The sequence below is a fragment of the Lissotriton vulgaris genome, chromosome 9, assembly GCF_964263255.1.
Source record: "Lissotriton vulgaris chromosome 9, aLisVul1.2, whole genome shotgun sequence".
Lineage (NCBI taxonomy): Eukaryota > Metazoa > Chordata > Amphibia > Caudata > Salamandridae > Lissotriton > Lissotriton vulgaris.
In genome coordinates, this window is record NC_141697.1 from 139,586,159 (window position 1) to 139,612,651 (window position 26,493).

Below are 26,493 nucleotides of genomic sequence, written 5' to 3' on the forward strand. Positions count from 1 at the left end.
TAACCTTTTAGTGCATTATGTAGAGGCTATGGAAATAGAAGATTGTTATGTCTGCATGAAGCTACCCACTTCTGTAGCTGAAGGTGTGACATATCACCATTTACCCCTAACCTATGGAATTTCCTGTAGTATATTAGCTAGCTTGTTCTATAGAAGCACTTTACAATACTATTACTCAAATACTGACGTAAGTTTTTCAGAACTCCCTATTCGAGGAAACCTGAACATTGTACATATTAGAAGTGAGGTGACCCGCTACATGGGAGAATATTTCCTGACCATAGGTGAAATAGACTTAAATGAAGCAAGACAAGCTAATCTGACCTGTTCCTTACAAGAGCAGGAAAAGATGTTTATAAAAATGGCAGATAGAAGGAGAGAAAAGTTTCAGAAAAAGGCAAATGACGAAAAGGATAGAGTCCCTAGGTGGGCAGAACATATGGACAACACCTCACAAGGCGAAGTTACTCCTGCATTGTTGCTGGATTTTGAACGGAAAGGGAAACTTTGTCTCCATAGAGAAAGGACAGATTATTATAACAATGTATTCATCGGTTCCAGCGAGTGTGAACATAATTATAAGGTAATTGGAGGTTGGGGTTTCAAAAATGGGTCAGAACCTGTGTTTCCCGGAATTTATTATATATGTGGGAACAAGGCTTATTTCAAATTGCCAGATCACTGGTATGGAAGCTGCTACTTTGGCATTGTTTTCCCGAAAGTATACCATGTGAATAACGCTGCTGGAAGCAATGAAGAAACTAATGGCTTAGCGCGTAGAAAAAGAGAAAGTGTAGGAGAAATTATAGGTGATATTTTTAGTGCACTGATACCTGGAATGGGGGTAGTTCTGAATACTCACAGAATCTGCAAATTGTCTACAGTAGTGGATCGGTTATCAACTGACACTGCTGCCGGATTTCTGCTGGTCAATACTGAAATGGTTGCGATCAGATCAATGGTTTTACAGAATCGCCTTGCTCTTGACACCTTATTGGCAAAAGAGGGCGGAGTCTGCAGGATGCTGAAGGTGCAACATTGTTGCACCTACATACCTGACAAAAGTATCGAACTCAAGAAATATGTAAGGAACATAACTAATTTGGAAAAAGAACTCAAACCATTGGAGGTTGACAGTGCCTGGACGAGACTGACTGGAGGTCTCTCCTCTATAGGTAGTTGGTTTTCTAACTTAGGTAAAAATCTTCTGTGGAAAATACTGATGCCAATAGCGGGAATAGGTGTGATTGTACTGATCATCTTTATCTGTTGTAAATGTCAAAAATGCAAAAAGTACACTGTGAATAAGAGAAGAATGAAGCGAAATATTGATGAGTTAGAATTAGAAGAATTGAGGAACAAAATCTATAAAAAGGCTATGAATAACCACTCTCATAGAGAAGCCGAAAGAAAATTAAACAATAAGTCTGTTGAAATTGAGATGGATGAAATGGAAGAATGAGGTTGGCATCTGTTTCCTTTGTAGTGATGATAGTAAATATCATCAAAGAGGGGATTGATGGAGCAAGGATTCGCACGTAAAGCGACTTGCTCTTAATCAAAAACCTCGCCTAACTTATAATCATATTAATTCAACCTGTCCGTCAATTATTTAGCGTTTTCCCCAACACGCGGGGGTCCCCAGGAGGCTTGCCTGTGTGTCTTTTCATCCTAACCATGCTTGCACTACGGAAATGGCTGCTTCGCAGAAATCCAGTCTGCGCATGCGTCGGTCATACTCACGTGATGTGACGCATTCGCATTCTGGAGGGATTTTGTTGCTCATGCGCATTGTTGTAAACATGGCAGCTTGTCTCTAACCATGCTCTCTGATTGCCACCGCTGCTTATGCCTATCTGTCTTTTTGCACTAAACCTTAATGCTATAGATATTATAAAGTAAGGGGTGCAGTGAAGCTTTTAACGGTATACAGTGTAATCATTTTTACGTATGATTCTAATTTGTTCTCGCTTACTTTTCATGTACCGCGTATCTATGGGCCTGGGGACGGAGAGCCGCTCCATACTGAAGCTCTTCTAAACCCTGTCACGTGACATTGGAGAAACCCCACTGCTCAGAAGCTGAAACAAGCCAGCTGGCTCCCGAAGCACGATGCGCCTGGGAACCCACCTAGAAGATGCTGCAGTTCACCTTGCTAATGCAACAATGTTTCTATATTACTGTACACTCTCATTGTCTCCTATATTCCTATGCCTGGGAACGTGAACCCAAGGGGCGGGTATGAAAAATTATATATTCATGATGGGAACACTGAGTTATAGGTGGTGACAATGACAAAGTCACCTCTCCTGACCAATCATAACGTGGGAATTTTGTCACTTGCAACATTTGTGGGTGGTCTAGGGGTCCCAAAACAGTACAACTAGCCTAGTATAGCTTGGAGAAATTGTCCGACTTGTCCGAGTAGCAGACCTGTCACTGACCCTACGAACTCTATAGGTGATTGATACCGAGTGCTGCGGAGCACTCTGCCCGTACTTTCCACAAAACTAGAAGGGGTGGAAATAGTCTTAAGTGCTGGCGGAGCACTTTGCTGGGAAATTCGAAAACCCAATCGGGGTTACTGGCGGATTACTTGCAGAGAGGGGGTAACGCAGGCGTTGCATCCGAAGCTGTGGGTGTTGGTCGTACCTTGGTGGGCCCAGTCCTGATCCCAACCTGACGGGTATCCTGTCCTGACTGTCCACGAGCTGTACCTGCTCGCTTTCTGGTATTCCAATCCTTGAGGGTCCTTGTCCCCGTCCTTCCAAGCTGACCCGTGGCCAGGGTTAGTCCTCATTCTTGCTTAGGTAATTATTAACTGTGGGTGTACGTCTTTCTATCACTCTTCCTTCTCTTCTTAATAAAGCTCTCTTGCCTGTGATATTGCTCTATCACCTCTGAAAGCAATTTATATGCAATTGTTTATTAGTGATGTTCCACTTCTCTCCCTACCTATAGGATATTATTAAACTGTCATATTATTTTAGTGTGTTCCATTTTACCCTTCCCTTTAGCATGATTGTCATGAACTTAGTAAGAATAGCATAAGATCTAGGGATTAGGTTTAAGAATATTAGTGCACACGTTAGGTCCTTCTCATGTCCCTTGCCTTAGTTTAAGCCTATGCTGAATAGCGTGTTCCCTGATACTCAAACTCTGTAGTGTTCCCTAAATTCTCTAATGGTACTTGCCCTAATTCATAGTTACATCGTGGCTTTAATACTGATAATAGATGTACTAATTTGTATCTGCCTCATTATACTGGCATATTAATTCTGACATTTTCTTATATAAAACTTTAAACTCCATCAGGTGTCTGTGGTCATTTTACGACGTAAATGTTATTAATATATCAATCGTGAAAGATATTATACATCTTGTAGGAATCTTGTTGCCTGTCCACTGCTAGCTCCTGATCCATCAGGAGTAATGTGCCTGTGGTAAGTCAGGTACATGAATAGTAAGTGGTGTAAGTGACGCCCCCGAATTACTCATAGTAGCGTGGTAAAGGTTTCACCTGGTTCATGAAAAAACTCAGTCATTACATGCACCACCAGGGCCCAGTGCGTGGAAATTGGCAATCTAATGACCCGGGTGACCTACGCGCTCTATCACTTTTATGGCTGCTTTTGTAGCAGAAATGCATTTTTGATACAATACGACTCATAATGGGTTGAGACTGGAATTTCCTACCAGGAAATGGTGTTCAAAGCGTTCAGTCAAGGCCTATTTGGATGCCCCATGTCCTTCTCCTAATGGTACACACAAAGAGGAAGGTTTCATGTGCTAGAGCACATGGGATGTAATTCAAGAACAACCATGGCTGAATTTCAAAACCAGGATCCCTTGTTACGGTTTTGTTACAGTTATTTTATAAAGCATAGTAAGTTCTTTATTATGGCCTCCTAATGCTAGGCCTTCACCTGTGGGGACGTGGTGGTGTGTAAGAGAGAGAGGGAGACCTACCTGATAGAATCCATATAGATTGTGGACATCGCGGTGTTCCCAGCCGCCGTGGTGGATATTGCTCTTTGGCATTGTGAGTTCTGGTGCTTTGAAGACAGAAGGTTCATTCATATCATTCCAAATAAAGAGGATGTCTGTAGAATCCTGTGGAAGAGTAAAGATGTCACAGTGGGTTTGCAGAAGGTTATCAACATTTGCTAGCTTTCAGTAGGACTTTCAGAATGTGAGGGTGTACCTGTGACATTTGTTGACCAGTCACCATAGCATACAACACATTATTTGAATTAGTTGGTTATATTGTGCGCTCATTTACCTTTTCAGCTCACAGCCCCTATACAAAAGTGTACAATCCAACTGCAAAAAGCATATGTTGCTCCTTCAAAGGAATGCTGAATTGTAGAAGACATGGGGTTTGTGGAGAATGTTCTAAAACAATGTAATCCAGACTAAGTTTAAAGAAGTGTGGAATCGGGTTCGGCCTCGCCTGAGCAGCCTCATGAAGTGAAATTGATTCCCCTGGCAGTGAGGCGCCAATTACGGACTACAGTACAACTTTGTAAAGTCTCTGTGGCAAGTGTGATATCTAACTAAAGATTTTTCGCCTCATCTCATGGCAAATCGAACCGTAAGGCACTTAGAAGAGGTTTCAACTATTCCTTTACACACAGGGCGGACACAATTGGAATCTTATTATTAGTGGTATTTCTTACTTTATTGAGTATTTACGTGTTATTTTTCTTAGGTGCAGATAGAATAAATTAGTCAGAAAACTCACAATCAGAAACATAAGAAGCATTTCAAATGATGCAATATATAATAGGACTTCAGTAAATACACATTTATATATAACAAGCATTTGCAATGTAATAGGTCTCGCATTTATGCAGTTTGAGCTATTGGCTTTGTAAATGACAGTGCCCTTTATTTATGGTATTGTTTTAAAAACATAAATAAAAGGCATTGTCATTTACAATGCCATTTCTAAACCCGAGTAAATGCGAAACCCACTGCGTTGCAAATGCTTGTTTAACCTTGCCATCTCTCCAGTTTCTGTACAGTGTCAGCACCTTATCGTCATCTTTGTTTGTGTGATTCTTTAAAGACGGGCTTCCTACTGGAAGGAGGTGGTAAAACAGAACAGCACACAAGAACGGACCTGTCCGTGGCAGGTACGTGAAAACAATTTATAACACCATGTGTGCTTACCAGGTTATGCGGTGTCTATGAAGGCAGGACTGAACCACCGCACTCCACACGGGACTCCCAACAGCCGAAGTGTGTCTGCGGGTGAGTCTGCCCAATGGATGGGGAAAGAGAGTTAATATGTAATGATCATTGGAGAGAAGTAGGGTTTGGTGAGGGGCCTGAGTTGGAGAAAAAATGGAGATGGACGGAGAGAGGCGAGTGACGTGGGGAGGGGATGTTAGAGGGCCTAGGACTTGAGCATGTCAAGCGACAAATGTGGCGTTAGCTGAAATCTACCGGGAGGAGACACAGGTGCAATAGATGGCTAAGGCGGAAATATCAGAAGCACCAACCACTTCCTGATCCATCACACCACCGACAGTTGCGTAACTGCACCTTGGTGGCCATCACACACGACATGGAAAGACATCACAAAGGATCAAAACAAAAGACAATACCTTCCAACCGCACACCGTACTACCCATGTAAGCAAACACTTCAGTGCTCCACACAGAGTTAGTAAGTGCTATATAGATGTTACAATCCAATAATAAAGCTAGCATGGAGAAAACTTCTAGCAGCCAGAATATGACATTAAAAGTTGCTTTGGAAGGACCAGAGACAGGCACCAGTGCTGCGCCATCTCTTAGCGACTAGTCAAAGTCTTGCATTAGATGGTGTTTAATGGACACAGATGTGATGCAGTGCCTCCCAGTGGCTGTGGGCAGCAGTGGCACTCTGTGGCAGCCACAGCAAAGCACTGAGTGACTGCGCACTGAGAAATAACATTTGCCTTTTGGTCGCAAGGTGTATTAAGGACAACGAACCACATTAATGTAGGAAATGGCGGAAATGTGCTACACATGTGGCTAATATATTATAATGTAACCTAACATAACGCATCATAAGTATTTTGGTAGCCGCAAGTGTCGCATCTCTGTTCTTGAATCTGTGAGGGGCTGCATAGGCACAGATACAAGGTTACCGCAGCAGCTAATTTCCGGTAGACATAACTCATACAAGTAATACTGGTACTGTTGGGGCACACGTGCAGCAAAGTTGTGAGGCCCTCGTTCACCGCGAGAGATCACTTACAGTATTATCGACTGCCCCAGGCGTGGCGTTCGTAGGGAACAAACACAGTAGCAGCACGGTCACACCTTACCTGTCCCACACAGCACGGCACAGACATGCTGCTGGTGTACAGCGCAACCCAGCTCCACTAAAGCGGCTACGGAGCCTCCCCGACGTGCAGCCCTGCTGACAAGCTTACCAAAGCCATTGCAGTCTATGGCTGTGACCGCGCGCCTTAGGAGACACGCGCTGTGAAAGTGTAGGAGAACGCGAGAGGAGACGCGTGCGTTCACAACGCTTGTCTCCTAAAGCGCGCGCGTTCACAGCGCGTGTCTCCTAAAGCACGCGGTCACAGCTATTGACTGCAATGGCTTTGGTAAGCTTGTGCACCTCTCCTGTCCCACTTCGCGAGCTACACAGCAACAATAAGTCTCGCTATGTGAGCTGCGCATGCGCTGCATCGGTAGCGAGACCTAAAAATCAATGGGAGAAACTGCTGAGACCTGCACCAGCAGGTCATCGCAAGGGAACATATTGACTTTTCTAATAGCAGTTTTGCAGAACTGTTTGCCCCACCTCCTATGATATTTATTTCCTCTCTGAAACTATGAAAAAACTGGAAAAGATTGCCAGGGAAGAGGCAAGGAGTGGGAAGATATTGTTCACTCCTTCATTTTTATGTTGTATTTCCAGTCACCTCATAAATCATAATCCTATCCTTATCTCCAGTGGAGTGCATTTATGTATGAAGTACAGTAAATATGCAATGACAGTTTTTACTGAAATGTGTGTATAAATAAGGCACTGGTAGGTGTTTCTATTTTTTCTCTTATTTCAGTAAGACTTCATCTGGTGAAGACATTCAATAAAATATTTACAAGTCCCTAATAGTACAATTTTATCAATAAGACCACTGGTCCCATTACATAGCTACAATAAAGCACCAGCTTTGACCAAGACCATACCTTGTATTTTTCGAAACCAAACAGCGAAGAGTACCATTTTCGCACATCAGGGTTTGTAAAATCCAGGTAAGAGGAGGACCCTAATGCCAAGACAAAGAGAGGTCAAGATTATAACGAAAATAACTGGTTGCACTTTACAAGCAGGATATGCTTTGTTTGCACGTATATAGGAAGAAGTGGTGACTGGAAGTAAACAAAATGAGAGGTGAAGGACAATGTCAAGAAAGACTTAGAGGGAGCAATGACTGGATAAGCTCCAAAATGCATAGATTTGAGAGGAGCAGGACAACTTAGCAGGGATCAGCGAGGACACAGAGATGGTGACAAAACATAAGCATCTTTCAACATGTTTTTCCTGCCTTTATTTCAGCTTGATTATTCATCATCGATGACAACAAATATTTTACAAATTTCACTAATGTATAATGTCATTGCAGGAGCATAAGGAATACCTGCAAAAAATCACTGTGCTGATGTTTTGCTGCACAACATCAAAGTCTCATTCTCTTTAGTTCTGCTGTTTTGCATATGACTTACATTTTTTTGATCTATTTTAAAGGTTCTCAAATCATTCATGACTACTGATTGGCCTAGGGAAGCCATCTTCCCATCCCCAGTTGAGGCGTTTCAAAACAAGATAATTTTTGTGCATCAATAAAAGAAAGTCTGATAATCATTTATGTTTATCGTGCCACACTCACAAGGAAAATGCTTCTGTTCTATTCAAAATGATCCATCATAATATTGAAGATGATTCCAAAACACTCATTATTTCCTTCACATGACATTTAGTATGAAATCAATGTCAACTATTCAAAGTCAGTCATTTGTCATGTGGAAACTTTACTTGTATCAAGGTCTCCTTAAATTGAATTGATGAAACAACGTGCTTATTTTAATACACTTCAAGGATATCCCGCCTCCTGATTTCATTAGGATTATCAATCTTATGTCAAGACGGAGGCTAGTGGAATGCATGTCTTATTACCTTTTATGCAAATTTTCAGCAGTTTCGATGAAATGAAACAGACTTAAAAAAAGGTAGCAATCACAGCAAAGCAATACAGCTGTGTGCAGCATTCTAGACCCTTTCTTCTTTCAAATGCTGTTGCTCAGGTAACTAAATATAGCTTTACTGGTTTCTGTTTCTGATGGTAATTTCAATCAATCAAGGAAAGCATATAAGAGGAGAGTGGTGTAAGTGCAATCTGTTGGGGTGAACACACCTTTCGATGTTATTCAGGAAACCTTAAAGTGCAGTATCATCACCAGCATTGGAAAGGTGGCTAAAATCTGTGGTGGACGAAGCGTGTGTAGATATGACTGTAATTACAACCCATTGACTCTCTAGTGTGATGGCAAGGAGAGTACATATGAATAGAGGGAACATTGAAAAGATTCTGAATGCCACAGACTACAGTAAAGAAGGTACTTTTACAAATTATTATTGGAATCCAGCTGAGCATGTGTCTTCATTAACAGTAAGGCGGATTTTAAACGTGCATAATGCTAGCCTCTGGCCTTGGTACACATTTACGATTTTCAAAGTAAACGAAAGAAGAATTTAAATTTTATTATTAACACTGATGCTAGCATTCTTCCCCCAATCCCTCTAGTTAAAGGCCAGGAAATTGCTTTGCAATAACAAATACAATTAATGGAACTGTAGAAGTGGAGATCTGAGAAAGTTTAACAGATAACATAAGGTAAATTAAAAGCAGATCTTAGGTTATTTTGGGTTAAACATTGTGCTTGGGCTTGGGTTTCCAGAGCTAGTAGCAGAAAATAGTTCTCAGTGTACATGTGCTGTTAAGGCTCATGGCAGTCTTTCAGATATGCAGTAATCTGAAAAGAATGAGGTGATGTTGGCTAATTGGTGCCAGAAGCAAGTAACCGTAATTAGTCATTGTGTAGGGGAGATTAATATGCCTTTATTTATTTATTTATTTATTTTGAAAGTTTTATATAGCGCGGACAAGATCTTTGCAGATATCAGAGCGCTTTACATAGAAGGGGTACATGAGGGAGCATAGTCAGACAGACAAATCAATAGATCTAACAGTACAAATAGGTGGCTGCAAAGCCAATCATGTGAGTGATCAGACAACTAATACAAATAAGCAAAGGGGTCAAACATGTAGTACAGATCGGTGCAGAGTATTAACAGAGTTCGAGATAATAGTTCAAGTGCATTTAGCCATGAGGATAGCTTTTACTTCATTTTTAAAGAGTGTAGTGGAAGAGATAAGCCTGGTTTCGGGAGGGAGTGAGTTCCAGATCCTAGGCCCCATTCCTGAGAAGGAGCGCTTATATGTTTTTTCCTTCCGGAATCTTCGAGGTTTCAGCAGAAGATTGTTTGTGCCTCTAGTGTTTCTAGCTCCGCCAGAGATTGTCAGCTTCTGAGCGAGGTAGCCGGGTGAGTTTAGGTGTACCGCCTTGTGTGTCATGCAGGCGATTTTCAGATGTATTCTGGCTTCAAAAGGCAGCCAGTTTAGGGATTTCAAGTCAGGGGTAATATGGGAGTGCTTTTTTAACCCAGTGATGAGTCTCGCTGCAGCGTTTAGAGAAGCTCTTAGGGGTGCGGTTGTAGTTAGGGGGAGACCGCAGAGGGCGATGCTGCCGTATTCTATTCGAGGGATGATTAGTGCTTGTACTGCGGTTTGGAAGTCTTTGGCTGGGAGGAAGGGTTTAAGTTTCCTCAGAGTATTGATTTGGAAGTTCGCTCCCTTTGTTGCCTTGCTGATATGTTGCTGCATGTTGAGATTGGTGTTGAGTGTTATGCCTAAAGATTTTGCTGAGTCCACGATGGTGGGTTGGACATTGAGTGCGGTTAGGTGTTTAAGCCAAATTTGAGCGGTGGAGCTCTTCGCTGGAGGTGAGATCAGAAGGAACTCTGTTTTCAGGGCATTGAGTTTAGGATGATTATCGGCAAGCCAGGATTGGGTGCCTCTGATCATTGAGTTCAGGAGCAAGATGTCTTTGGGGGATTGTAATTTGAGATAAAGTTGGGTGTCATCGGCGTACATGTGAAAGTGTACATTGGATGCTTGTAGCAAGGTTGTGAGAGGTTCCATAACTAGGTTGAACAGAGTTGGGGATAGGGAGGATCCTTGGGGGACGCCTAGCGTTACAGGTATTGGCGAGGACATCAGGTTGTTGCTCTTGAATTTCTGCGACCTGTTGTGAAGAAAGGAAGTGAATCACTTGAGAACAGTTCCAGATAATCCCATTCTTGTGTTTAGTAGTTCTAGTAAATTCTCATGTTTAACGGTGTCGAATGCTGAATAGAGATCAAGAAGGGTGAGGAGGCAGGTGTCGTTTTGGTCTAGCATTTGAAGTGCGTCGTCAATTATGTGAGTCATAGCAGTTTCTGTACTGTGTCCTGCTCGGAAGCCTGACTGGTGAGGGTTGAGGAGATCAAATTGTTCAATGTGTTTAGTCAGTTGTAGTTGTGCTCATTTTTCCAGCAGTTTGGCGAGAGTGGGAATATTGGTAATGGGACGGTAATTGTTGAGATCAGAGGGGTCGGCTGTAGGTTTCTTTAGTAAAGGTGTGACTTGTCCAACTTTGAGGGAGTCAGGTATGCTTCCTTGCTGGAGAGAGCTGTTGATAATTTTAGTCCAGAGAGGGAGAAGCAAAGGGGTAAAGTCTTTTACTGCGGTAGCAGGAAGGCGGTCCGTGGGATGATTGGATGGTTTCAGGGTGCTGAGCAGTTTGCCAATTTCTTCTTCCGAGTATGTGCCAAATGTTGACCATGTAGCATTGTTTTTTGGTTCAATGGGTGCTTTGGAGAGTGAAAGAAGAAGTATCTAAAATACAGCAGATATACTGTTCTTGGAGACTTGATCTTTGTTTGAAATCGCGGTTTGTTTCTTTGTCTATAGCTGCTGAAGGTTAGTATTGAACAGAATTGTGTATGCACAATGCTAGCATACATGTCTTTAAGAAAATCTAGATTTCTATTTTGTACACCAGGAGATTTTTTATTCTACACATGAAATGTAGTTCTGTAAACTTTGGTTAATTGTGAAAAATAATGTTAACAATTGTACATAATGTATATAGTTGCTGTTTACACCAGCTCCAGGCTTGTGTTTCAACTGGTCTAACCTACTAAATATAGGATATTCAATGTTGATTGTTCTAAAAGATTCATTATAGCAGGTACATTTTGAGTATATTTGGTTAATGGAAAGCCAACAACTAAGGCTCGGAATTATTATAGTTGTCTTTCTCTTAATATCCTCCTCTCTTCTCCATTACCAGTTAGTTCAGTTAAGTAAATTGCTATGCTTAATTCTGAGACAGATAGGACCTTTTTGCTGAAAAAATAATGGGTATCAAACCTGGGTAATGATTTCAGATAGCATTGTAATGGAAAGGAATAAATGTTTATGGAATGTATTTCATAGCGGGATTTGTTTATTGGGATTATCTCATTTACTTAACATCTTATTCGGTATAAAAAAATGTTTTAGCGGAATGGAGAATTGACATTTCAACTGCAGTATGCTACTATTATTAATACATCTTATTTAACAACTATGTTAATCAATTGTTTTATATAGCCCCCCAATACTTCATCTATTTGCCGTACTAGCTAAATCCCTCTCCAGTTTTTGATACAAGTTGAATATTTGCTGTAAATAGAACTGATTTCTCAATGGTTGTTATATTGTAAAGCCCATTGGTGCAACAGAGAGGAGGAGCAGTGATATATATGAAAATATTAAGTGAAATAAAATATGTTACCAAGGAACACTTTGCAGTGACGAATGCCTGAATCCATCATCACCTCTAGGAATTAGTCTGAATGGCATTCCATTCCATTGTTTTTGTAAGTACATGAAATTAAAGAAGATGACCAGCCTAATGCAAATCATTCTTCGATGGAATAATAAGATAGAGCCATACAGTATGGGTGTTCTAAATGCAAATAATTAAATAGCATCTGTAGTCTGTTCTAGCAGTCTGTCTTACTCACATCGCAGGAACCTAAAATCCTTTGAATTAATCAAACAAGAAATGTCACTGTGTTCTCACACACTTCTCAATACAACCACTACTCCTCCAAAAAACAACACAATCAGTAAACAGAAAAATAACTGACCTGGCCAGCAGATGCCCACAAAGTCATTGTTTTTGTTGTCCTTCACAAAATAACCCTTGTCTTTGGCCTCAGCATAGACTGAATAATTGAGATCAACCTTGATGTGAGGATCTGAAATAACAACAAGCTGAAAACAAGCACAAACTGTCAATTTTATCCTTTTTGAAGAATGATTCTTTGGGTAACCGTGCAAAGAATTAGTTTTACAAAATGACCACCTTAATTTGAAAAATCATCATGATAAACCAGAAAATGCAATTTACAAAGTAGAAAGCATACTAACTGACGTATGCGTGAAAGGACAGAATTTCCATAGCTAGAGCTAATCGTTTTATGCTCTTATGTATCCTACAGGATGAATCAGATAATTCTCTTAGCAATATTTGGTGCTTTTATCTGCTTAGGGAATGCTACTGGACACAGTATTAAATATTAAAAGTATTAAATATTAAAATATTATATTAAAATATTAATATGGGAAAATAACCTGGGTTAATTAGAGATTTCTAATTGAAATATATCTCTGCACAAATAACGAAGAGGACCTTTTCAAACCTGTACTGCTGGAATATCCAGGCCCAACTGTATTTTCTACTTTCTAGTACACACCATGTAGGGAGATGTAACAATTTTCTGAACATGAACTCCTACTTACCATGCTAAGAGTCAGAGATAGGGAAGATGCCTTATACTTTGATAGAGTGAACAGCCAGTGAGTGTGATTGACCTGTGGAGCTGCTAAGGCAATGTGGTAACCAGACCTAAGATCTACAAAGGAATTCCTCATAATAATGTTTTTATATTAGTCATTGGCTGGTGACTACTGTTGTTTTAGATTATTAAGATCCAGGAGGAAAAGTGATATTTTAGTAGTTAGGCTGTCCCTGCCACTGAATCAAATCTAGTCACCAATTTAGAATCATCATGATCCAGTCAACAGACAAATCTAGCAGGATTAGGATCCAGTCTACAGATCAATCTATAAGATTTAGGATTGACACCCTATGCTGTTGTGCATCCAGCTGGCACACAAAATTCTCTATCCTCCCAAGAACCAGGTCCAGTAAGAGTTTTCAGGTCTGTTCTTTTTTACTCGATACAAGAAATTCACGTCTTACATAGCCTTAAAGCAGGAGGAAGATAACGCCCCCAGCCAGCTATTGTGCAGTTGAATGATACCAGGGGTTAGACCAGGTCATCATTTGAGATTTGCAGAAGTACCCCAACATTCTTCCTTGGATGCACTCCTAATCCCATATTTTCTGAGCACATTATCGTTCTGATCTGTGGCTCCATCTCACCTTTCTGCACTTGCATATCTACCAAGTGTCACACTCAGAATTCACAAGGGTTATGAACATTCTGGGTAAGAAAAAGCGGGCAGTGCACTCGGAACACTGGTGCCGCTGGGTGACAGGCTTCATGTATCTGTAGGACACACTACGCACAGAGGGATGAATGAAAATCTAGAACCTAAATTTCCCATGAAACCACATAAGTCTCACAATGTATGGAACTGTCAGCAGACACGTTAGCAATATGGAGTATACTTTTCGGCATTGTATCGAGCAGGGTCTCCAACTGGTCAACTGTGAGCTACTGGTACCTCGCAAACACCCTGAGAGTAGCTCGAGGCTCCCAAGATCCATTTTAGAGCGCTTTAATGGCCTGCATTAAAAGTAAATGAGGCTTGTCTTATTGTTTTGTTGATTTAAGGCATTTTGTTGTACTTGCACACCCGCACCCAAAGCACATGCTCACATTGGCATAAATGAACTTGGCAGGCGGCATGGAGAGGGGGATGTCAGTGAAAAAGGTCAGGTACGAGCAATACTAGATTGCCTATCAGAAACTGCAGCACTTCAGCCCAGCTTGGCTGGAGCTGAAGGCTTTACCTGGGAGCTGTATTATAAGGCCTTGGACTCTGACTGGCTTTTGTGTCCCTGAATACCACAGCACAGGCATAAGGTTCCTGGCTCCAGTTTGTGGCCAACTTACGAGAGGTACTTGATTTTAAAAAATCCCCATGAAACACTGTTTATTTGTGAAATGGAAAAAATGTCCTTACATGGTCAATAACTTGTTTAGTCCTGTAACCATAAAATCTGTCATTCAAACGCCCTGAAGTGATCTGTTTTTTTAGTCAACCAAATGAATAGCCATGCAGTTATACATGTCAACTACATGTATTCGGAAAGCTTTTTATCCTAACAGCCACTACGTTTTCAGAAAGTGTGGTGTTTAGGAACCTGTCTCTGTTTTAGAATGCAGTTTAATTTGATGGATCTCAGTGAAACGCTAGTGGCATGTCTGGTTTTGAAAACCTTGCAAGGCATAATCTCAGCAAAAGTGGGGTGTTTAATGTGGCTCTGGATGGCAGGATATATGAAACTTGTCAGTCAAGGGGTACATCAGCTTCCTTCCAGAGAGAAAGCTTAGTATAGTAAGATGAAGCTGTATATAGTGGAGTGTTCAAATGATTTAAGTCATGTTTCAGAAACAAACAAAGTGATTTAGAGCACTGCTCAAGAGATAACCTTAAAAGTGTATACAATTACATTTTTGTTGCAAATTTGTGGATTCTAAAGCAATGTGATGATTGAAGAGGATCCTCATCATCTTTAAAGACTGTTGTTAATTCTCAATGTATACTATGTTTTAAGGTAGTAATATGACCTTATGAAAAAGTTTAATTGGTTCCAGTGCATAAGACGTATTAATGTTTGTTTGAGAAACAATTTTGAACGCAGTGAGTGAAGTGTATGCAAAACCCAAGTAGTATCAATTACATAGTTCCAGGCATGTCAGAGTTCCATTAATACCCCAGAGAGTCCAAGGTATAGTGATATCTGGGGGATATAATTTCCAATAACAAGTGTTCAATGATTCAATACGGAAACAAGGTATTAAAGATATCAATCTTGTTTTTAGATATCCACTACGAATCATTAGATGTCAGCACCTATCGGAGTGATGAGTCCGAGTGGTGCTATCCAGTGTCTCTGTTTTCTCTCTTAGCCAATTCCCCTTTCCCTGGGTCTCCTGCTATCCATCATAATTCTTTGTGCCTAGTTGGCCGAGGAGACAGAGAAGTGAGGAATAGTTCATAGCTCCCTCTGGATCAGAAATCCAGGGTAGTACATTCTTATACTTATCCAATATCTAAATCTCAGATATGATAATATTCTTTCACAACCTGTTAGTTGAATAAATTCTTGTTATTTCTGGATGTTTATATCTGGTCAGTCAGTTCTGCACCCGGTAGGTGTTTTAAATATGTTGTCTACTCCAACCCAGTGCCCTGAAGAGATATCTATACTATAGATAAAAATGCAAGGCAAGTCTTTAAAACAATGAGAAGAAACTGTGCATAAGTATTGATTCGTGTTTTTGGACCACTTATGTTTTAACTCATCTTCTCTCTAACAGAAGATTATAAAAAATCCAAACGCTCACCTTCCGCTTTTTCTCCCGCAGCGCATCTTGCATCTGCCTGGGTTTGGGGAATGTAACTTTATCCCAGGTGAAATATCGCTTGTCATTTGTGTGGTCTATGTCCAGCCATATTACATCATAGGGGATGTCATGCTCATCAAAGCCTGCATCCACTGCCTTCACATCCTCCTCATCCACATAGTTCCAGCGACACTGATGGTACCCCAGGGAGAACAATGGCGGCAGAGCTTGGGTACCTAACATAAAGGGAAGACATTTAAATGACTCCAATCTATCCCACTTGTTATCCAGTACAAGCATCTGGAATGGAGATAACAGGTCAATAATTCAAAGCTTCTCTAGTCAGCTCTTTTTAAATGTTTTGAAAGGTGTGCATGTGTTATTGACAATTTTTACACAACAGAAACAAGATGGTTCGCTGAGGTAAGCCCTTAAAGCCAAAATCTTCGTGTCAAGCTTGGGTCACAAGCGCAAATCTCATCAGGGCTTTGCTCTAATCATGCTTTTCAGCAAATACCAATAAACTCAGTACCATTACATTTGGTAGTGGTAAAACATGTTATTTCCAAATAAATTAAATATTTAAAAAAATGGTAGCAAAAGACTACAGAGTTTTATTATCTAAAAATACATTTCAATTCATTGTACTAAAAGGAGCTCATTACATGTGTGCAGTTAAACCAGCTTAGAATTTCCTCCCAGGGAGGCACCACTACAACAAAGATGGATGCTTCGCAGAAGCAAAGCTCCTATTGAATTCTGCGTTTTAGTTCATAGGAACAAAGAATTACAAAGAGAATACATGTTTGGAATTACAATGGGAATAAATGTTCATCATTTCGCCATGTGTTTCCTGGGGAACTGTTGGTGGAAAAAACGGGCAGCTTTCCACAAGGATTGTAATCCCAATTCCACCATTGACAGGCCTACAGCCAAATCCTGAACATATACAGGGTCACTATAATACCTGTGATGATACTTAAGTGATGCATTTATGGATGTATTAATGATTCTTGAGGCTTGATGTATCAAAGGGTTTAACCCATTCTGTGTCTATAGGGAAATACATTGATACATAAGAGCCTTGTGTCTTTCCATACTATCATACAATGGTAGGCAATTAAACTGATTCTCTCTAATTCTAACCACCTTCTATTACTTTTGAGCCTCACTTGATTAAAGTTTAAATATTCCTTTCATTACAACTTGCAGAATGTATCACTTGACCAGTTACAAATTCAAGAGAAGCGATGGACTGTGCTCATGACCAGAAAAGATTTGATCTTGGAATAAACAGGTTCAGGCTTCTTTCTATTCATAGACAGGAAAAGGCTCTGAAAGAAACATCTTTCACTAGAGTCATACTCATCAAAGATTAGCAAATAAAGGTCTCACAGGCTCATACCGATGCTAGATACCGTTTATGTCAAATGGATGTGGAGACATGTCACGCATGAGCAATAAGCCATTGCCAATTGGACTACTCAAAGACCTGAGGTCTCCTTCTTAAAACTATTGGCAAATGCACAAATAGACTGATTTACAAGCGCTAAATAACTTTTACAATTTAGGAAGGTTGGTATTGAACTCATAAATGGATGTACTCAAAGAGGTTTGTGTATGAGGAAATCTACTCTGCGGGTGGACGCTGTATGTCCAAGGGCAGGAATGGTCTGGATGCGCGCCCACCTACAAACGTTTATGTTTGTGGGCATTCACAAACCATTTTCCCACTCCTTTCCACCCAGAAAGTTTACTACTAGTCAGGAGTAAAATCACTATCTAAGAACACTGCACATGATGAGGACTTAGAAGGAAGAAAGCTGACTCCAACCACTTCATAGGTCATAATTTTGATTATTATAGTCCAAACCTTTTGGAGCTAAATAGGTCTCAATGCAAAAGTGACAAAACGTAGCTGTGATAGTTCATTGCCTTTTCGTTACCTGTAAGCTGTGCATACTGTTTGAAAACATCCAAAGGGGAAGGTCCCAGCAGAAGGAAGGCATCAATGATGCCGCTTTCCGACATCCAGCGCACGTCTGTTTCAGGAACAACTCTTTGCTTTCGTTTCTCTGGAGCATCACTTGACAATGTATGCTGTGAAAGAAATATTGTGTGAGCAGACGAACCTCCCACATAACACATTGTGCTAGAATTAAAAGCATTTAGCTCATCAAGTTTGACTGATGTCTGTGACTATCCCAGCATCATCCTCAAACAAAGTAGTTTCTATTGGTCAATTTACAAAAGTGTTTTTCTGCTGCACTGGGCACAGGAGGGGGTGAATTGAGCAAAAGATAGATCTGGAAGTGTGGCCAGAGCAGAGGAGCTACATTATTTAGTCAGGAAAAGGTCCAGAAAAACTCAGGCAGGTCGGTCTTGAGTACCATTGGGTAATAATCTCACTTGAGGATTCACAGTGCCCTGTAAGTACCAGGTTAACACCGTTTAGACCTTAATGGGTCATGCAGGTCAACTTTAATTGCATACAGAACAATGCAACATGGTGCACTTACAAGTTGGGCACACTAAGAGACATTATCTCATGCAGAATTCCCTTGAACCACAAATTCGAAAGGGATGATGAGTCTTTATAGAGTGGGGACCTTAGCACAAAGCATTTGTACCTTGAGGGAAGAAGGGGTGATGGTTGTGAAGTAATTCTTATTCTACATTACGTAAAATGTGGTAGAATTTCGTTTTATGTGTCTTTGCAACTCATTGCACTTAGGCTAAGCTGCAGGACGAATGTACTATAGAATACATTGTTTATCAAAAATTCGAAGAGGTTTCATGCCAGTGCTAAGGCGTGTTTGAGTGCTTAATTGCGCAGGACCCACTTAGGAGTGGATGTTTGTTCAACTGCTTTACTTTTTGGTCCACCATGGTTCAGTAGGAAGGTACAGGGTTATATAAAGAGCCATTTGGGAGTGATATATTATTCCACCTCTTTACTTGTCTGGGCCACTATTATCTACTAGGAAGATACAGGATTATATAAAACCTGTTGAAGTCTGTTACAGGATGAAACGCGTTGGCTGGGCTGGATTGCGATATCTGAAGAATACAAAAAATGTATTTGGATACCGCATTATGGCTCTGCTCTAGTACTGGACTTGAAGAATTTACGTGCTTGACGGCAGAAATTAATATTTGATGAAAAGAACTTTCAGTGAAATTGTTTGACTTTTTATGAAATTAACCTTTAGGAAAATTCTTGTTCTTTGGTTTACTCCCCTTTTGTATATAGTTTTCAGTTTTGGTTTTGTGGTTCCTCAGCAGTGGAACCACATGGGGTGAAGCATAATGTTTAGATATTAAACAACCAACATCCGTGCAGCCATTGAAGGCAAATACTGCTCTTTTTCCGAGGTTTTTGAAGACTAGAAAGTTTAAAGACAAAATCAAGCAATTTACCACTTTGAAAACACAGCATTAATAAAAACCTGTTTCCAGCAGTAATAGAGAAAATGAAGGATAGTAATTGTAAGGAAAGAACTCATTTTGCAAGATCACCCCTTAAATATTTGATCTGATGCTGTTGACATTTCAACTCTCTGCCCCAGTGCATGTACCTTTCCCCTCAAAATGTATGTGCAATTGGTTAACACCCAATTGGAATGTGTAAATTACCTAGAAGTCCCTAGTATATGGTTTGAGGTTAACCGAAGACTGGTAAGTTACATGTCACTGGTGAACTCGAGCACTGGTTGTGCCACCATTGCAGTGAGACAGTGAAAACATGGCTCTAGGTCTGCCATAGCAGCCTAGTCGGGCCACTTTTGAACTGCGAACTCGAAATGGCAAACGCTTTTTCGGAAGTCCAAACTTTCCTTTTTAATATTTATAAGTCACCCCTACAGAAGGCCTGAGAAAGCCATAATTCAGGGCGCTCAATATTAAAAAGAAGGACGATTCTTTTATGTTTACATGTCCTGACAGTGAAAATCGTACCTGTTGCTTTCAATATAGCAAGGCTGGTGGCCTTACTGGCTAACAGGGGGCTACACTAACCAAGCCAGTAAGCGTTAACTTCCGTTTGGGGCCACCTAATACAGTACTTCAAGTTATCAAATTAATTGTTACATTAAACCTGGGATATTGTTGAAGTTGGATTTAAAGTAACTTTTATTATAAAGGTGACTTTAGAAAGTCAATATTTGTTTACCCTGCCAGGAGATGTGAAGGGCTCCCAGGAACAGGAAGAAAAAGGCCTGTTAGTTGGAGAAGGCCACCTGTTGAAGAACCGGTTTTCCAGGGGGTGGGGGATCATTATACTGGACACATTTCAGGAGTGTGTCCATAGCTCTGACTAAAGAGGAGAGGTCTTGAGATCTCGAACTTGCGCAGAGATGTGCCCTGTGGCATTGTTTAGTGCCAGACCCACAAGAAAGTGATGTAAGAGTTGATAGGAATACCTGTGGGAATTTTGCCCTCAGTGGTTATGGAGTCCTTCCTCCCCACAAACTCAAAATTGGACTAAAAATGACACCCCTGACTACCACCCTCAGAACACTACTGGACTCTGAAAGAACAGTACTTCAGAAAGAGAAGAGATGCTCCTGTTGTTTACTTAATGGATAGAGAGACCCCAAGGGCTGGACCTTCTCCTCACTTGTGCCAACAACCAGTGAGTAGACTCCTAAGGCGAGTTGGGTAGCCTCCTGTTAAGGTCCAGGGACACAAAAGAGAAAGAAACCCTCCATCTGCAAAGTGCACAGCTGGCTAACTACCACTGGACTTGCCCTGGATTCAGCAGCTGCAGTCCACGAGATTGAGTCCTAGTCAACAAGAAGTGCCCCCAAGTCCTGGGCCCTTTGCTGGTGATAGAGTGCACGGTTTGTTCCAACATACTGTAAGTTCTGAGCCTGAAGCTAAAACATAACTTTTTTGGCACAGAATCGGAGGCATATACACTAGCGCTACTTTGCCAGTTCGTAGGTAATCTAAAACTCCTGTCGAAAACCAAGGCTCCCACCGGACTGCTGGACGGCACCTGTCCATCGACGCTGAGGCCAACGCAGGGACCAAGCTGCAGAGGAGACCTCTGGCTGCCCCTTCAACAACAAAAAAAGACCCCAAAAGGTTTTTAAGTGTGTAAGGAAAACTTGACTGAGACCAACCCAATCCCTGCATCCAACATGGTAGGCCTGAAACTTTGACTCTGGTCAGGACCCTCGCTTTTGAGGCTCATAGACTATCGCTACAAGTTAAAAGCAGTGAGCTACAAAACGTTTTAAGGCAATTGCAGTGATTCATGGAAACCTTTAAAAAAGCATAACTCTGGTTGCCTTCATCAGATTGTTGCTGATTTGGTGTCTGTTTAAAGATCTAAATATAGGCTATTTTTTTATACATTGTAGTGGCATTTATTGTCTTGCATTTCTTACTTATTGACTGTCTTGGTACTGATAAAAGCTTTACAATTGTTTTCCTCTGAGTTAAGCCTGACTGCTCTGTGCCACAGCTACCCAGGACCTAGGGGGGGAAAGCATACAGGCTAAAAACCTCCTTGGCAGACCTCTAGTTGTTGATAGAAGATGAAGATCAATGAAGAATTTAATAGCAAGACACAAACGTCCCCATGACATCAGGTAAGGAAAAAAGCCAAGTAAAAACACCCAGCAGGAGATCCAAAGGAAGACCTAACAGTAAAGAGCAAAATCAGGGACAACAATTGTAGGAGGACGGCGATGAATGCAATGAAAAATAAGGAATGAATAAGTTGAACTGTAGCCATTACTAGTAAAGTCTCTTTACACATGATTCCAATAGGATGTGACAACAAAGGATAAGTCCAGTTTCCATCTTAGATTGGGAATCTCAGGCAGAGTCCCCTGACAGACCATGCTTTGCAACACCCTTTCCTGTACCGCATGACTTCAGCTTATCACGCGACCAAGTCAAAGTCTGACATTCTGTGCTAAGTACAGAACCCTCCAGTCCTGTCGCTGCGTTTCCTGTATGACAATCCACACTGATCGCACAACACAACTCAAGTTGGACGCAACCATTGAAACAATAGCATGGTACAGGCCGGCGGAAGGCCCAGTCATGAGTTAAATGCGCGGCATCTTCAAACACACTACCCGACTACGCAGCACATGCGCTGTCTAATGCTTGATAATTGCAAGTTCACGTAAGCGCTTGGCATAGACGTAACAAATAGTCTTGTTTTGTAGTTTTCACTGAGATAAGGGACCAATAGTCAACGGATTTCAGAATATGACCGGATTGTTTAGTTTAAAATTGATGTATATTATGAAGTAAGATGTTAGTTATCAATGTAAACGGAACAGTGAACAATGTATACTTGCACCATATTGTTAAAATCTTAAAGTTGAAATGACAAAAACAATGTGGGTGTTTAGATTAAATTATAATTTTCATTTCAGAGTAACATTGCTAAAGACAATAGATCTGACTTGAAGTAAAGACACAATAATCACAGGTTTGAAGCATCCAATCAGTACATTGTTTTAATGTACATTTAATTAATTTCTGTGTTTTAACAAAAAGGAACAGATATCGGAAGATGGCTGGTTGGGCAATGAAAGGGGGAAAACATGTTTTTTTTCAATCAAGGAGGAAGTACGTTGGTGCAGATGAGACTATTAGAAGTGATCTAGCTAAAGCACCAATAGAGTTGGTGCATGCCCTTGAAACAATTATAATGAAATTAGACAAAATGGAAAAATCAACTTCTGCAATGGAAGTTTGGCTTGAAAAAGTGGAGCCCAGTGCTGTTGGTGGGAGGCAGCTGTGAAAACAGTGGAAAACAAGGTGCTTTATGCCCACAATAAGACAGACACTCTCAAAATACTTGCATAGGAACAAGGAGACAGATATAATTCGACTGGACAATAAGATTTAAAAGCTTGAAAATGAAGAAGGAGCTGCTAATATCTGCATCTTGATATTCCTTCAGTAGCCACTGACACCACCATGATCAGAGCTTTATGCTGTTTCGCCAGCACCTTGGGTCTGTCCAGGTCAGAGAAGGTGAGATGGTGCGAAAGGCACCAATGCTTAAAGCCAGAGCCAGAGGTGTTCCCTCAAACAAGGGCATGGCTTCAGTAGCCCCTTAAGATCCAGATCGCCTTGAGACACGGCATGCAAGCCGCATTGAGGGACCCTCTATAAAGGGTGACCCGAGAGTACTACTATTCCTAGATGTTGGAGACAAAACGCAATAAACATCAGATGAAGGCATCCGTAAGAATGACCCGCACTTAATAGCAGTAATGAGAAATCCAGCGAGATTGAAGGTCTGGCATGACAAGAAGCAATTTTTTTTTCTTATTCTAATACCGGCAGGGCTTTGAAGGAATTTATGCTCCTGGTGGTTGTGGAAGCCCCCCACCTTATACCATCTCTCTTCCTGTTCCTACCTCAGCTTCCCAATTCCTTTCCTTGCTTCTCTGATTAGATGTTATATCACAAAAAGGTTGAGAATAGAATGAATAGAATGAAAATGGTGGCTCGAGCTGGGTCATTTTCTGTGAACAGTTTTTGGTACCTTATGAACAATGTATGCAATTGTACAAAATATGTGTTTCCTCTCAACAAAACAATGTAATCCTAAACCACAAAGAATCATTTATTTACATTTATTTATTAGAACACAAATATATGTTTTTACACAACTGTTATTCTTGCAATTTTTTGTTTTTATTATTGATTTAGTTACAGCAGTATCTAGGAAGGTATTTATAACCTAAGATCTTCTCACATATAAATTTGGCGAGCAGACCACTATGTTGGCGGTATGTATCCCCTGACGCCATTGCAACGGAGTATACATACCACCAACTTTTTAATCAAGCCCGAAGTCTTCCAAGAACACTGGAAGTGAGCAGTGTTTTATTGGAATTATTCTAACTGGGGTGAGGTGGGAAGACTTAACCGAGGGGAGCAAATGTCCCTTAATAGAGATATTAGGAAAAGTGGCCAGGTCAAAAAGATTAGGAAGAGGAGAACTGGAATCTGAGGTGTATTTATTAAATTCAGGCTCAACAGTAGAATTTGTGGATTAAAGAGGATGATCATTGTTTAACTCTATATCAAGTTGGATTAACATGGAATAAGAGGAGTTAAAAAATAATAATAGGAAAAATCCATTTGACCGGGGCTAAGTCTAAGGGACCACACCTTTTCTTAGAAGCCCACTACCAGTGCTTCCAAATACCAGGGTGGCTACATTACGAGGCTACCCAGGCTTGACTAAATTACGTGTCTGTATCTGTAGACAGTTTCTGGTGGCGCAGTGGACTAATGCATCCACAGTAGGGGCCTGTGTTCGACCTCATGGTCACAGGTTCTACTCCCGGCGGGTCCACTCAGCCTTTCATCTATCTGAGGTCGATAAAATGAGTACCATTGAGTTGGGTAACAATATACATCTGTTATTCAGCGCCTTGAGACCCTTGGGTGATACGTGCGCTTTACAAATACACATGTTATGTTATGTTTATCTTCCACCACCCTACACTTCCTGTCTTTTTCTCACTCTTACAGGTTACTTTCCAACCCTGCTTTCCCGCCTTAATAAATGTTTCCCTATTTTTCTGCTCCTCCTTCTGTCTCCCTTTTCTGCATTTTGCTTTCTTGTTTTAGGTTAAAGTGAGGCAGTGAATGGCATAATATTTCCAGTCCAACTTCTATGTCCTCTGGTATGTGTGATATAGAAGCAAGAGTGTAGCTATTAGTGGTGCAGCCGGTAGAGTGGCAGCAGGACCCTACACTATTAGCCCACTTATGTAATGCCACCCAGGGGTGGGAACATAATTTTCTTTGCTAGCATTAGTGTCCATACACCGTGGGTACACAACTGTATAGTATGTAGTACATAATTGTTAGTTACATTTTAACATTTCTCAGTAAATCCTACCCTATAACCTAATAATGCTTACCTTTACTGTGGCTTTTGTGCTGATCTCCACCAATGTCTCAGAAGCATTCAGCCAGAATACACCGATGGTCCTATCAGACTTGTGTGCCATGAGAAGGGGAATAGACCCATAAATGCCCATTTTGTCATGTAGCTTGTGCCCATAGACATCCAGGTTATATAGTCTATAGGCATCATTATCGCTAGAAAAAGAGAGAAACAGATATGAAGGCTCCCAGGTTTCCGTTTTTACTGATTTTTACATAGCCATACAGATGGAAAGCTACATAATTAACTATGTATATGTGCTTTAATATGTGAAAATAGAAAATGACTCATTTTATGTGGCACTAAGTGTTGTGAGTCTTGACTACGAATCAAACGTGTGTGCCGCAAGTGTACCTTTGCTTGTACTTGAAAGCTAATGTTTTGAGATGAGTGCAGGGGTGTATTGTATGTGGCACCTGAGCACTGAAATCCAAGAGTTAAATACACGTGGGAGTATACTAGTTTCAACAGAGCAAACAAGGAAATACATATGCATTCAAAAGCTGTGCAAACAATAAACAGACATAATAAGTACAGACGGAAATATAACAAATAAATACCACAACACCAGGAACCTTTACCATAATCAATCAATGTGTTCTAGAAATATATCTCTGCCAGGGATTGCCACCTCATCAGATCTCTCATCAACCTATGATTATTGATGGGAGTGGAATACGATTTTAGTTCAAAGTGAAGGCCTTAATTTCCATCACATGCAAGTCACCCTGGCAAGGAATTGGATACACGGAAAGGCATTTATAGGTTTTAAATGATTTGTAGTAATTATCAACCAGATTCTACAATAGAAGCGCACTTGGATCTCCAGTTCTAATTTGTTTGTGTTTGCTTCTAAAACAGACAACAACACTATCTTGCTTTCTAAATAGCATCTGACATTGTCCATCCAGGCACTCTTTTTGGTTCAAGGTCGAAAACCATAAATAAAACATTTACCACCTTTGGAACCTAGATCATAGTTTTGTTACTTAAAGCAAACAGCTTAAGACTTGGGACCTGGGTGTACACAAAGGTCTGATAAACAGGAGGCTAGAGGTTCAAGAAAAAATGAACGTAGGAGACACAAGCATTGGCAAAGTCAATAGGTCTGGGTTTAATGTGCAAACGCATCCACTATAATTATACTACATTATAGCCAGAAGGAGAGACACAGGGGAGTATTGATGTAAAATAGTCCTTTTTGTAGTATAGTGCAAGCACACAAGTGGAGGTAGAAGGCTTAGTCCAAAAAGCCAAGAGATGACTGTAACACTGAGCTTAGCCAAAAGCCGATAGACAAAGTCTCAAGCCAATGACTAAAACAGACTTGACGAAGAAAACACATGGTATATTATATGCAATAGGCCTGTCTTACAGCTGCCCTGTCAAAATCCAGACATAATAATGGTATAAGCAGTGAGCAGATATCTTACCCTTTAATTAATTAGCACCCTGAAGAAATGTTTCTGGCGACTTAGCCAATGAGAAGGCGTGGTAGGCACACAGTGACAAGAGTTGCCTGCCTTCTTGGTCACAGTTCCAGGCTATGGTGTATGTCATTTTCGGATACTTACCTTCCTGTCCTATCACAGTAAATCATTTTCTACACGCTTCCTGATTGTTTACTCGTGTCTAGGTTCATAATTTTATTTTACGTAATTTTTATAGCGCAACAATTACCCTGGGGTGTCTCGGCGCTGTGGAGCTACTGGGGTCAGCCATCCTCTTACTGGTTAAACAACCATGTTTTTAAGAGCCTGCGGAAGCTCATCAGATTCGGGGCAGTTTTGATG

At 40.8% G+C, this 26,493-nt stretch overlaps 1 protein-coding gene across 3 annotated transcripts in view; it reads right to left on the reverse strand.

The window, feature by feature from the left end:
• GANC (glucosidase alpha, neutral C) overlaps positions 1-26,493 on the reverse strand; it is a 460,990-nt gene that overhangs the window by 267,298 nt on the left and 167,199 nt on the right. For all 3 annotated transcript variants that reach the window (XM_086937212.1, XM_086937211.1, XM_086937213.1), the window contains 6 exons: positions 24,675-24,855; positions 17,706-17,859; positions 15,760-15,995; positions 12,304-12,430; positions 7,194-7,273; positions 3,970-4,113 (listed from right to left, as the gene is read on the reverse strand). In XM_086937212.1, the coding sequence (XP_086793338.1) occupies positions 3,970-4,113; positions 7,194-7,273; positions 12,304-12,430; positions 15,760-15,995; positions 17,706-17,859; positions 24,675-24,855 (922 nt within the window). The remainder of the gene's footprint in view (positions 1-3,969; positions 4,114-7,193; positions 7,274-12,303; positions 12,431-15,759; positions 15,996-17,705; positions 17,860-24,674; positions 24,856-26,493) is intronic.